The sequence below is a fragment of the Teleopsis dalmanni genome, chromosome 1 (assembly GCF_002237135.1).
Source record: "Teleopsis dalmanni isolate 2A chromosome 1, ASM223713v2, whole genome shotgun sequence".
NCBI lineage: Eukaryota > Metazoa > Arthropoda > Insecta > Diptera > Diopsidae > Teleopsis > Teleopsis dalmanni.
The window spans coordinates 49,283,800-49,299,211 of NC_051846.1; the positions used below are offsets into that span (position 1 = coordinate 49,283,800).

General features: G+C 24.6%; 1 protein-coding gene across 1 annotated transcript; it reads right to left on the reverse strand.

The window, feature by feature from the left end:
• Positions 1 to 261: 261 nt before the first annotated feature.
• Positions 262 to 14,889, reverse strand: LOC119672224 (sodium-coupled monocarboxylate transporter 1-like). The gene is made up of 8 exons (XM_038083226.1): positions 14,596 to 14,889; positions 2,507 to 3,288; positions 2,293 to 2,441; positions 2,063 to 2,224; positions 1,879 to 1,994; positions 1,463 to 1,822; positions 951 to 1,400; positions 262 to 889 (listed from the first exon to the last, which is right to left on the reverse strand). Exons 2-8 carry the CDS (start codon positions 3,027 to 3,029, stop codon positions 613 to 615), a joined length of 2,037 nt encoding a protein of 678 aa, XP_037939154.1. The 5' UTR covers positions 3,030 to 3,288; positions 14,596 to 14,889; the 3' UTR covers positions 262 to 612.
• Between the last annotated feature and the right edge of the window lie 523 nt (positions 14,890 to 15,412).

Consider the following 15,412-nt stretch of genomic DNA (forward strand, 5'->3'; position numbering starts at 1 on the left):
GACTTGATGTACGAGACTGGAGAAGGCGCGCATGCAGCAGAGGCGTCTAGGTGAACATGCTGCGTCAGGTCGAAACTCGGTAACGAGTTGTTATAACCAAATAAGTAAGTAAGTAAGTTATAAAAAAAAGCTAATCAAACTATTTAAGATCTAAGAACACTGTAGTCGCTTATTTTCTAGGCATTGATCCTCGTCAACAAGAATTATTAAACTAAAAAAATAATAATATAGTCACGTAAATTAGTTTAGTTTTGCATAGAATCATGCTCGTTTAATTGTCAAATGTTTTTTACTTTATATAATTATATAATGATTATATAAAATTAACATATATTTTTATAAATATTTACATACATGCATACATATCATTGTGAAAAGATAAATACTGTTGCTTTACTACTTAAAAATACTATTTACTATGAAAACTTCAAAAATTTAAACTATCAACTTATATATAATATTATTATAATTAGTAGAATATCACGTGGTGAATGAGTTGGAATATTTACAAAGAACATAACAAATGATTAAAATATTCAATATGTTAACTAATTGTTAATAAAATTTAATTCTAGAAAATTTGTACATTAAGTTTCGCGAGGAAAATAGATTTTATTCATCATCCATTCGAATGGCATGATTAGTGTGGCCCAATTTGTCGCATGAGCTATAAAGTGCATTAGGAATTTTAAGATCAACATCAGATGGGTACTGTGGCTTCCAGACAGCATCAACTACATTGTTATTGTTATTTGCAGCATTTATTTTAAGTATCTTATATTTTTGTATAGTATTTATTATGACTGATATGAGTAGACCAAGAAAGACTGTAAGCAGCGTGCCAATCATAGAGTACCACATATAACTGAGTCTAAAAATTGGCCAAGAACTGTTGATGGAAAGAAATTCAGATTTTATACATAAATAAATAAACAAAACTATAGACTTACGTAAATCCTGCTTCTTGATTGATATTCACAACATTTACAATTGTTTCTGTAGCATTTATATGGCAATCGCATTTATCAAGTGATAATGGTAGAGCCTCTGGTTCAACATTGGCAATTTGCGCAACTACACCAATAAATATGACAACGGCTAATGATAACAGGCCACCATAAAATGCGCCGCGGGTGTTAGCTTTCTTGAAAGCAATGCCTAATACAAAAAGCCCCAAAGTGACACCACCGATTAATCCATTTAGTGTTAGTGTGGCTTGTAAAACACCGCCGAGCCTCTCCACTATGAACACCAAACCAAATGAAAGTATGCCAAACCCTAAGGACATCCACTTAGCATATAGTGCGCCTTTGTCGGGTGTAATCTTAATGTTCATACCGTTTACAAGTAAATCCTCACAGGTAACTGCAGAAAGTGAGTTTAATGCTGATGCAACAGTTCTAAAAGTTTGGATTAAATTAGACATTTATTTGATAAATCAAAATAGAGTTCAGATGCTTACCCTAAACTTGCTGCAAATATACCAGCTACAAATATGCCTGCAATTGTGTAGATATGTTCATAAGTGTGCATTATATAGAATGGCAACAGCTGATCAGAAGCGCCAATACGACCAGCTGTTAGTGGATCACAATTTTCATAGTGCTTAAATATCATAAGACCCGTATAGAAGTTCATTAAAAAGACTAAAACGAGACCAAGTATCGCAAATCCAAGTGCTACTTTAGCTAATTTAAGTGATTTGAGTGACATGCACTTTTGTACAGAAGCCTGATTAGTACAGAACAAAGATGTCCAATAGAAGAAACCACCAATTACGACAGACCAAACTGTGTGACGAGTGGTGGGATCCATATTAAAACTAAAAGAAAAGGATTATAAGTATGTTATGTGTATGGTAATATTATTATAGCTTACTTAAAAAATTCAAGACGTTGCTTATCTGCAGCAGTATTGAAAATCTCTACTGTGGTCCCACTATAAAAATAACCTAAAGCGACAACTAAAACTAAGGACACAGCTAATACAGCAGCCTGCAAAAAGAAATTTTGACAACCATTAAAAATATATATATGTAAAAAAAACCAATATAACTTATTACCTGAAATGTATCTGCTATAACCACAGCCTTCATTCCTCCCTGAGAGGAGTAAAACACGCACACCACATAGATAAGAATTACAGCAATTTTTGTATCCAAACCAGTGGCCTTCGAAAGTGCAATAGCTGGAGCCAAAACAGCTACAGCAGTATAGAAGCACATCTATAAAAGTAATCGTTTTTTATTAAAATATATTGACACAACATAATATTCAGTATCAAACATCATACCTGTATGACATACAGAATGGCACCAAATATGCGTATCTCTTTACCGAAACGAATACCCAAGTACTCATAGCAACTAGTCAACTCCATTTTGAAATATATCGGATAGAATATTTTCACAGCAACTGGTACGACCAAAACCATTGGTATAACTGTAATGAATAAAGAAACTAAATTATATACCCAATCACATACATATTTGAGAGAGTAAACATACTTATTAACACAAATTGTGTGCCTTGATAATACATTTCGGATGGATTACCCAATAGTTCAATAGCTGTTATAAAACTAGTTGTCAAACTCAGTGTAACTGGGAATATAGACATTTCGGAGCCGAGCAGAAATTCTTCTGAAGAACTACCAGACTTTTGAAAGAAACCATAAAAGATACCAATACCCAAAGATATAACCAGCATGCCTAGTAAAATTGCGTAATCATAGGCAGTAAAGGCGACCTTATGCTTTGGTGCGCTACATTCTTCTAATGGTTCCATCTCTGGAAGTGTTTCCAATTTATACGATTCAAGCAAGAAATTTGCAGCTTCTTTGAAGCCAACATTCTCACCCGAAGCTCCTTCACCGCGTACTACTAAATAATCTTGTGGTGTGTTGATGCCGGTACGAACTTCAGTTACAGGTGGGTCGGTGGTGGTTTCGTAGGTCTTTGGTATGGTTGCACCGCAAATGCAATGTGCCAATGCAAATAGTGCCAGCATTCTTAGCATTGTTTTTGCCATTGTAAACAAACTTCAGTGTTAGTTGTTTATTAATTATTGTTCTGCTTGTTGTTTGTATGATTTGTATGTTTAGTTGACTTGTAATGTCACTGTCAAGGCCTTTTCAATAATTACGAAATGTGGCAATATTGTTTGATTGCTTTTGTTTATCTATTAGGTTTGTTTGTGTTTTACAATTCTGAGCTGTGGTGGGGGCGAGTTATTTACATCTCCGTTAAAATTGTGATAATTATTAATTATTAATTTTTATATATTTAACCTGTAAAGAAAAATAATAATTTAATTATTTTAGAGGGCTTGTTAGGTATAAAACAGTTTATATATTTTAGAGTTGAGAATAATTAATCTATAAAATTTGTTTATACAATTTTTTATAAATATTTAATTTAATCATTTTAATTTTAATAAATAATAACTAAAACAATAAATATTTGTATCTATGATCATTTTTAGTTTAGTTATCTCAATCTGAAATTACTGCTTCGGATAAAACGAAATCTGTTCTGGAGATAGAAAAAGACAGGATTTACTCCTTTGTCTTTATAAGGAATAAAATAAATAAATCATTTTGCTTTATAAAGGAGCATTTGTTCAATTATCTAAAAATTTTAGGTAATGTTCCGAAGGTTAGTCTACAATGCGTAATTTATAATATTGTCCTTAAAAAATCTTTAATTTTGTTATTAATTTGAATTCATTAAAGAGCTTCAGAATAATTTCAAGTTAAATTTAAAAAACTATTTTTAAAAAAATAATTTTTTAAAAGCTGAAGACACAAATTTTCATGCTATTCGTATCTTTTATACTTTAGGATTTTAATTTTAAATATTTATATGGATCTTAGTTTCGGTAATTTCAAATAGTGTAATAAAATTAAATTATTCATTAGTAATTTATTTATTGAATCATGAAGAATATATAGAATATATAAATATAATAATAATTTCCTTGAATTCATGTTAATAATTCATAATATCATTATTAATTATTATACACATTTATATGTCTAAATTATTTTTCTATCTATAGAATTACATTTTATTTCTTAAATAAATTTATATTTAATTTTCTTAAAACACTATATATAAACAGATGTTTAATATACACAGTAAAACAACTCAAAACAAAACAAAATTTAATTTAAAAATATTAATTGAAAAATGTTATAAATTAATTAAAATTTGTCATGCAAAAGTAATATAAGTAAACAATAATTCCAACAATATATAAACAAACATATATGGTTTCTGAATTAAATTAAAGAAAGACGCGCGTTAACAGGGCCTGCTGCACCCAAGAGGCCAATTAAATTTTTTATAAAGTGATATTAAGAATAACAAAACTAAATAATTGATAAGATTTTTCTGATTCTACAAAAAAATTATTAGTACTTTCATGTACTATATTTTTTGACTCCATAATTTTTCTGATTGCGATGATTTTTTTTTTCTATTTTTTACTAACTTTCTACCAAAAATTTACAGAATTTTTATCTTCCATACTTCTTGACTCTTTGATCATATAATATATATTAATATATATTTATTTCTACCAAAAATTTACAGAATTTTTATCTTCCACACTTCTTGACTCTTTGATCATACAATATATATTAATATAATGCGTAATAATCGGGACATTTTTAGAAATACCATATCTCCGAAAAAAATTTTTTAGTCTAATGTTTTTACTTATTATCTACAATCCTTTAAAATCCTCTGTTTTAATAAACCCTAAAGAAATTGAATGATAACTATAGTGATCTTCAATCTAACAAAAGGTGTTATAAAACGGAAGAGATACAAAAATTTCTGACCTACGCTGCTGTCTTCAAAGAAAGCCAATAAAAATTCTCAAGCAGTTCGTTTCACTTGACATTAATATTCATCTCCAGAATTTGTACACAAGCCTTCTAAGCTTCTGGTTTTGACCGAACAAAGGAAAGGCGAAGACACACTTTGTATGCACCATGGCTTGTAAATTTCGGTTCAACTGCATCTCAGTTTTTTCTTATTGTTTTCTCATTTCTTGTGAATTCGTACTCTTTCAATAGTTTTGCCAGTGCTCGTGCGCGAAACTGCCGCAAATAAGTATTAGGCGAATTTATCTGGTTTATTTCGGATTATGGCAGACATACTGGCGCGAACCAGTTTAGCAGAGAAACGGAAGAATTTCAAAATTAATATGCACATATACACACGCATACATATACATACATATACAGCTTTGCAAACATATCAAATAAATGATAGTTTAGTTGAGAGGCGCCAATAGCTTCTCACCAGTGTTGTTGGTTTTTTCTCGTTTTTTTTTTTGTTTGTGTAACACGTTTTTTTTTCTTAATGCATCGGTGCCAAATAGCGTCGTGTGCCGCTAGTAGAACTGGCACTGTACACTATTAGGGTTACGTAGCGTAGCTTGAGTAACAGGTGATCATTAAAATTAGATTAGATATTAGATCATTAAATTAGATATAGCGATTGTATCTTTTCATTTATTAGATTGGGGTTAGCAGAATTTTTAATTGTCTTTTATATATAATATATTAATTTCCACACATTTTTTTTCTGTGACAAAAATATATAGATAAACTTATATATGCCAATATTTTTATCATTTTAGAATACCTATATATTGGTATTTAGAGCGATATAAACTGTATTGCTTATTTTTTACAGTATACATTTAATTCAGTTGTAATATGGTATATTCAAAACGTCTGCGCTAATTATTTAGATAACTATACAAAACAAAACTAAAAAATAAACACCAAGTAATAAGTTTTTTATTTTAAAATTTATAGAAGCCTTTTTAAATAAATATATCGCGTCACAATTTAAACTATTGAAGGCAATAAAAATACATATTACGATTGTTTTCTAATAAAAATTATTTCCGTAAATATTTAATTTTTTATGGAGATTGGTTTTTCTCGAATCAAATCGGTACAAATGCCTTTCCTGATTTGATAATATCAGTTTGACATATAAAAAACATGTTTTTAAACAACATATAGATTGTATAATATAGACCTGAATATAGATCTGAATTTGCAGGTCAAGCCGTCGAGTTATATGTATTAATGGATTCTCAATGGAAATTCATTTCAAAAATCATTTCAAAGTTGTCGAGATTTATTCTAAGTCAATTTTCCACAATTTTATAAAAAATTTATTGTGTTTGATTTTTTTTTAACATTGTCAGTGTTTAATTACTTAGTTTTATAATAAAAATCAAATTAAAAACTAACTAAACCAAATTTTTTTATTAGTAAATTAGTATTGAAAGTTAACAAATCGTTAAGCAAACTTCTAATTAATTTTATCGAATAACGATAAAAATTAATTATTGAGTAATCACTAACAAAAAAGAAATGAAGTATTTTGATCAAAATCAACAGCTGGTCGTATTGGCGCCTCAGTGATCAAAAATAATTGTTGCGTTCATATCAAAATTATTTTAGAAAAAGTTAAAAATATTTGTACAATTTTTTTTTGTAACTGAAGAGGTCGTTTTTTCAATCTACATTTCAATTATTTTAACTGGAAATTATAGTTATACCATTTACATATGTTAGGTAAAGTTAAAAATTTAATAACTCATCAGATTAATGTGAAACTGATAGAAGTCCACAACATAATAAACTAAAATAAAATTTTATTACAAACAATCATATGATTTACAAAACCCCTTTTATATGTCTCACTGCTCTGCATCACATTTTCGTTACAACAATTAAACTCAATTCAATTAACAACACACATACTTGCAAAGCATTTCACCATCTACACGACACACATGCATTTCACCATGGTCCATAAGCGCACATGCAAAACAACAGAGTCATCATTAAAATGACATCGACGGGCTTCATTCGTTTTATTATCAAATAGAAAATTCTTTAGCGTCATGCATTTCAATCAGAAATTTTTTTAATTTCATTTGTTTTCATTTTGTAATAATTAATTGCATTCACTGAGGAAACACATATTAATTTATTCCTTCATTTTATTGCCTGTAAATGAACAATCACATGCAAATCTGTGGACCAAATAATATGTAATTTTAATAAAATTGATACTCGCACACTTTATGGCCAGTAGTGAATCAAAAAGTGGAAAACTAATGTATATAATTTTTTTATTAATTATTTAGAAAGTAAAAAGAAAAGCCTAAAAAATTTTGATTTAGTTGGTATATTATTTTATGAACTCTGATCTACTAATTCTGTTAAACTGAGCTTACAGTGGTATTTTAAAGTATTTGTTATGAATGTGGATTATCTGAGTTGTTCTAAGAAACTCTACGCCTATGACTTATAAAAACCCCTATACCTTACGACAGTTGCCCATTTTGTCCTGAAGATACGAAACTCTGATACTTGTATACATGTTTTTTTGTAACTACAGAGTAATTTAGTCTTTATCTTTTATGTTTTAGTCTCATTATTGCACTGTTTATAGTTTGCTATCATTTTGTGATAATGTATATATAATAAAAATACATAATAATACATCTATTCTTTTAAAACTACAATAACATCTTAATTATGTCCTTAATTTATTTTTTTTATCTCAGTATTTTTTATATATATAGTTCATGTAATTAAAAAAACATTGCTTATAAAAGATACTAAATTCATAATTCACAAAATATTTCGCAACATACTTGACAGATATTTTGCTAAAATGTTATGTTATTTTAGCTAACAGAAATCAAGTCTTTGCTCTAAATATAACAGAATGTTTGTGCTGCCGCTCTATGTTAAACCTGCTTATGTTAATATATTGACTTGGCCTTAAAATTCAGTCGCGATTGCAAAATAATTTGATTCTTTAAATTTGCTAAATAGAATTGTAATTTTATATTAAATATAATTTTATTTTAATTGTATTGATTATTTTTTAATATTAATAAATTAGGAATATTTAATGAATTTTTATTCAATTTCTAAACTAACAAATGCAATAATGCAAGCACTTTAAAAACTGCAGAACTGAAATTATTATATGCACAAAAAATATTTTTAAAATATTAATTAATTAATTTTTTATAGTTATTTACAGCAGACATAAAGTTAACATGAATTTTAGTAAAATATTTACTGAAATTTAATGATGACTTTAAACCCAACAAAAGGCAATGACCGATTTTTAAGGACATTTCTTTTAAGTGAATGTTAAAATTGTCATATTAATTGTTCATACAATGTTTGCATTAAAATGCAAAATTATTTTGAATGAAATAAATTACCAAAATATCACTTTTTCGGAATTCTTTCACATAATAATAAAAAGGTTTCCTGTGAGACAAACCGTGCATATTAAATATATTCAAGCTAAAGTTCATTGTAATCGCAACTCTTATGGTTTTGACTTAAGTACAATTATTAAAATACAATCATCAATCTTTAAATAATAAAAACTAAAAATAAAATAGATTATATATTACTTCTCCATTTGTTACTGAGGGCTGTAACATTTTACTTAAATAAAAATATTGTTTATTTTTATAATTTGTGTTTTATAAGTATTTATATACTAACAGATCCAATATAAAAATGTACATGCGTAGATTACTTTTAAATTATAAAAGAAATTTTTAATATTTTAATTTACTTTATAAGGAATGATTTATTTACATAAATTTACATTTATATACATATATCATCTAATTGATGTTTTTGATAAATTAAATTTTTAATGCAATTTAAAATAATATTTAATAAATTAAAATATAAAATATTATATTATATAAAATAAAATATTATATTCTTTTATTTGTGACCAAAAATATTATATAATAATTTATTAGCAGGATAATTAATCATTTAAATAGAAATAAAAAATTATAATTTATTATTTATATTTAAAAACGAGGTGGTCAAAATATCGGAAAAATATTTTGATAAAATATAAATTGTTTTTAAATATAAATAATAAATTATAGTTTTTTATTTCCATTTAAATGACCAATTAGCCCGCTAACAAATTATTATAAAATATTTGTATATAACGATATATAATTAATTTTAACTATCATTAAACACTTGTATTTTTTACTATAAAATTCATTCCTTATTTATTTTTTTATAAAAAATTTATTTATTATTTATTTACAATTATATTATTTATTCATATTTGAAATAAATTAAAATATATATAATAATGATTAAAATATAATGTAAAAATTTTAACATAATTTAATGGTAATATAAATTATTTAATTTAAACCTGTTATATTATGTTTTAATTTTTATATTTTTAAAGTGTTCATATAAGCTTTATAAGTCGGTAAATAAAAATAGTGTACTTTAAAATCTTCTACAAATAAAAATATTTTTATTTTAAATTTAATTATAAAGCGAATTAAGATGAAAGGGATAATTATTATATACAAGAAAAATCCATACATAATTCCAAGAACTTCTTATAACTCATTCCTGTTCAAAACCTCAGTAGTACTATAATACTCTTTCTCTTTATAATATATATATTATATTAGCATAAAAAAATAATCATTACAATTAAAAATAAATAAACAAGTGACGAGAAATTTAAATAAAGACAAACAACGTAATAATATTGCAAAACAAACATTTTGAGGTTGCCTTCTAGTTGGGTCACCGCATGGTATGAGTAATAAAGAATTTAATACAAAAACATAATTATTTTCTTTTTTTTTTTATTTTAATTTAAATAAATTATAATATATTTTTAACTTGCAGGTTCTTGATATTGAAATTTTATTGAATGCAAAAATAATTCTTGTTAAATTAAACATCGTCATGCAGTGTATATCGTATCGACTGTGCGATGGTTTTCGATCGACTGATGAGACTTTTTTGCACTTACAATAGATAACAACAATTCTATTCTATTCTCATCTATCACATAACATCTTTGTAATTTTATTTGTCTCTACTATTGCCAAACTAGCGATGTTTTTTGGTAATAAATTTAAAAACTTGCCTAAGTTCAAGAAATGATTTTAGAACAAAATCTAACAATTTGTGTGGTTTTCTCTATGTATTTTCTTCACACAAAACAATCATTATTAGATGTTTGTTTTTTATATTTATTTTTATAAATTTTTCTTTACACTTAAAAACTATGCAGCCTTAGAAATGCTTTAAAAATGTGTAAATGACATTTTTCACAAAATAATTTATTACGTTTTTATATTATTTAAATAAATTTCTTTACTTTGTTTTTAAACTCATCAAATTTCAAGTTGAATAAGATAGCTAAAGTTGTAAACAATGAAGAAATAATCCCCGTAATACTATATGGAATACTAAACAATTAAAGGACATAATACTATTACAGCTATTATTTACTAATTACTTTAATTCAAGAGCTGTTGCATATATAATTTATATATCAGATGGCTCGCATATATCTATCAAATTTTCCAATTCGATTCACTTAATGTAAGATACCATTGGTTACGAAACGCTTTACTAACGAATAGTTACTACAAAAATAAAAATAATATTATTAAGTTATTGAGACATTAACCCATTAGTATCAGGAAATCTCACACTTGAATTTTACGGTGAAATTTCTATAGTAACTATTAAAATAAAACAAGTTTGAGTAAATGAGAAAAGTTTAATATTTATTTCAAAGATTAATCTCACTTTATTTTTGCCTAAAAAATATAAAATTTTCTTTCAATATTAAAAAATATTCAAAACTAGCCGTGTGGTGCACCATACAGAGACCCGAAAAGGGTTAAGTTGAGTAAAACAAAAAAGAGTACAAGACTTCAAGCTGATTTTCTATTTTGATCGACTCTATATGTAGGACTATTGACAAGGAATCGTTACATCAGTATATAGTTACACCAAAAAAAGAAGAAGAAGAAGAAGAATATATGACTATAAAAATAAGAGTAAAACGCATATAGCGATATATGTGTTGTAGATATTAACATAGATATTACACTGTATAGATATTACTAACAAATGACTATGTAATCTATTACATAGATATTACTATATGCTATCTACTAGATATTAACTTTTACTTCTAAATCGATCATTTCATTGCGAAGGAATATTCCTACTATACAGCACATACATGATAACAAGTTATCAGGTACCATGTTTCGATGAGTTCAATATACAGAACAAATGAAGAAGGACTAATAGACTACCAAGCAGTTAGAAATATAGAAATGTTTTCACATTAAGCTTTTGATAAATGAAAGCTAAAACAGATAAAAGTTAATATAATTTAAATGACATTTTTATAGTACCATTAAAATAGAATTAAAATTAAAATTTTAAGTAAGAAAGAAAAAGAAAAAATAACACTGAAGACATTAATTTAATCAATGTCTTCCCATTTCGGTCGAATCAATGTAAAACATCATTGACTAAAGATCGATATATTAGCGAATACTTATAGTAAAAAGAAAAATAAAAAAAAATTACACAGTTAAAAGAAGATGGAAAGAAAACTTAACATATATACGATTACTAAATGGAAATTTGTTTCTTCACTTCGATCGACTCAACGTAAAGGACTAATCAAATAGGATCGACACATCACCACATAGTTACAGCTTAATGAAGAATGAGAAATTATTAAGTTAAAATTAAAATGATATTCTTAATATTCTAGTTAGGGTATAGTTTTGACCCTACAAAAATATTAAATATCTAACTTAATCTCTATATAATGCATACCAGACGGAAATATTTGAAAGCCTTTTAAAGGAAATGAGAAATTAGATTTAATTTCAAATATATATATAAATATATAGGTAAATAATACCAATTACAGTCGTGTTAAAAAGAAGATACTTAGTTTAACGAGTTTACTGAATACTAATTCCATTTTATAGATGTTGACTATCCACAAAAATATACTTTATATATATAATATATAGGAATATTAATTTTTAACTATTTACAGTGATAAGTAAAGCCAAATTAACACTTAAATTATCTAGAAAAATTTCATTAAAATATTTTTGTTTACAATACAAATTTAAAAAAAATTATGTATGTGATATCTGATGTTCATTTTGATTTTTTTAAGTTTTATGAAATAATATATATAGACAAAAAATATATAGTTATTAAACTTTACTACGTTTTTCAGTTTTCCAGCTTTTTTTGTGGAAAGTTTTTTAAAATTTTTAGTACAAAAAATCTAATAGGCTGTAGTGTACTATTGTCCCTGCTAATAATAGTCAACATTTTTTATCTACAATTGGTTTCGAACACATTTTCTTAAGAAACCATTTATATTACAATAAATAAATGAACATTTTGCACCAAAAAAAAAAAAATATGTTTAATAATTGAGATACATTGAGATACGCATACAACGCGCTAAACATTTAAATAAATTAAATAAATAACTAAAAAAAATTAAACAAATATTAGTATGAAAATTAAGTTATTTCAACAAATGTGTGGAATCCATAAATAATTTATTTAGTTTATTAGATCCGATACGTTTCATTTAGAAAACGTCATAGAAAATTAAATTTTGAAGTGTAAATTTATGAATGACAAATCATTACTCTTATCATACAAAAGAGAAGAGGCGAACGTAATGTCAACTTGTATATGGTAATTAGTTAAATAAAATGTATGGAATAATTTATAAAGAATAACTATATATTTCAACTAGCTTTTGTATTATCTTTAAAACCTAGTATAAGTGTGTGACTAAAGAAGTTATTATTTTAAATGATATATGCAAAAACATACACCGAAAACAACTGCTTTAAATATTATTATAACTTATTCTTTAAATCTTACGTAAATGTAACTAAATATAATTATTAAAATTAATTTAATTTATGAACTAACAAAACTAATTTCTCATTAGTTGAATAGAATTAGGCATTTTAAATTTAAGTGCCCTTTTTGTATGTAAATTAATTGTACTGAGTTAGATTTATTCAAATTAACTAGTTAAATGCATAATTTTGTGATATTTTAATTAAGATAATTGTACTATATATATAAAAATGTGATTTTTGTTGATAGTTCTTCTAAGTTCTTCTACAGTTCTTCTAAGTGAAATGCTAGTAATAATGAAAATAATAATAATAACATTATAGCAATATGAGTCATTAACACTCTAATAGGTAGATAAGATTGAAAACTTATTAAAGAAAATTAAACATCTTGTAGATACATATTATTTAAATTTTTAAACTATAACGTAGACTACAAATAACCTTATTCATTAGTTAACATTAACAACATTTATTTAATCAACAACACATAATGAAAATAAAATCATCTCACATTAGTAAGATCAAGAGAGAAGTCTGTATTAATAATAAAAATATATATAATAATAATAATAAATAAAAATTGTCGGAAAGAGGTCGAAATTTTTGTATATATTAAATAAATAAACTATCTGTTTATAAATATAAAAAAAAACTATCTATTTAGTTAAAATTATTTTATTTAAATTAAAATCAAAATAAATATTTTTTAAATTTCAATGTTGTATTAAAAAAAAAAAATAATTTAAAATTTATCTTTTTATAAATATTAAACGATATATATTATTTTGTTTAAATTAAAATCAAGATGTGTTTTTTAAATCCCAATATGATATTAAAAAAATTTAAAACCCAATAAAAAGACAAACCCATCTAAATAATCAAAAAAAAATATATTCATATTATCAACTGTTTTTTTAAACTATTTTTAATTCTCAATTAATAATTTTATTTATACTTTTGTATTATTTATAAATATAGATAATTACTTTAGTTAAAATATTGTAATAAAATATTGTAATTGTAATAATATATTATAGTAAGATTTTACAATATACAATTAAAATTTTTGATTTATTTGTATTATTATTATTAAATAAAAGTAAAAAATTGATTTGTTTGTCAAAAACAAACCCATATAAAGATTTTAAAAATAAATAAATTAATATGAAATTTATTTTTAAGTTATTTATTTTAGTTTGTTTTTTTGCCGAAATTTAAATTATTTTTTTATATTTAATTTGAAATTAAATATATGTATTTCAATATATTTAAGTGTATTGAGTTTTATGATATAATATTTCCATTTTAATTTAAATTATTTTATTTTTTTTATTGATATTTTATTGTTTGAAACTTATTTATTTTTTAATATACTTCATTCTTCAAAAAATTTAGGTAATTTTTTGAATATATATAATTTCAAATTAAATATATATATTTCAATATATTTAAATGTATTAAGTTTTATAATTTAATTTTTTTTTAAATTTAAAATATTTTGTTTTATTAAAATTTTATTATTTGAAACTTATTTATTTTTTAATATATTTCATTCTTTAAAAAATTTTAGTAATTTTTTTTATATGTAATTTCAAATTAAATATATGTATTTCAATATATTTAAATGTATTATTTTTTGTAATTTAATTTTTTTTTTTAATTCAAAATATTTTTTTATTGATGTTACTTTATTCTTTGAACCTTTTTTCGTAGGATAATCATTATACTATATTATTTAATATATACAGAATTTTTGTATACAATATTTCACTGAATCCTTTTGAATATAAGATTAACTCACCTCAGGATAACACTTATTAGTTTTTAAAATGTTTTGTGATCAATAAAAATGTTCTGAATTGAATTTGTAATATTGTACCACGATTGTTTCTATATTTCATTAAAGTTTATTTAATATTCACATTAGCTATTGTCCTTTAACATAAGGACATATTAAACGATTTAAAATTTTTGTTGGTTTTTTATTTCGATTTTTGATTTCCACAATTAACAAAACTGAAATCCTTTTGAGAGTTTCGACTTCGTTTTTTCACTTCTCGAAAATACCTTTCTTAGATATCAGAAAACATTTGATCTTGATCGTCAATTTAAGAATGAATGTCTTCCTATAAGTTCGTCTCGTTTTATATGCCGTGGAGAGTGTGGCTTTTTAAATGACTTGCTGGAATAGTTGTTTACGTTACGTTAACTTGCGCTTATAGCGTTCATAAGAAAAGTACATAAATGTATCTCACGAAAATATAAGAGTTAAGATATAAACATTTTCTCTCACTTATCTGCATGTTTACTATTTTATTTGTTTGAGAGCAGATACAATTTCTTATTGATTTTATTAAAATTCATATTTTCCTTCGGAATGTACGATCGTACGCTGTTTGGCTAAAATTTCAATTGAAACATATTTCTCGACACTGTTTACTTGTATGGCTTAATTAATTTAAAGCCCTTACATATATATATAGTACATGTAGTTAAATAATGGAAAAATATTTTATAGTTTTTTATAAACAGAAAAATTTCTTTTTTTTTTTGAAAATACCAGTGTTATCCAAACAATATTAGATTACCAAATATGAGTGCAAGTTATATATACATAT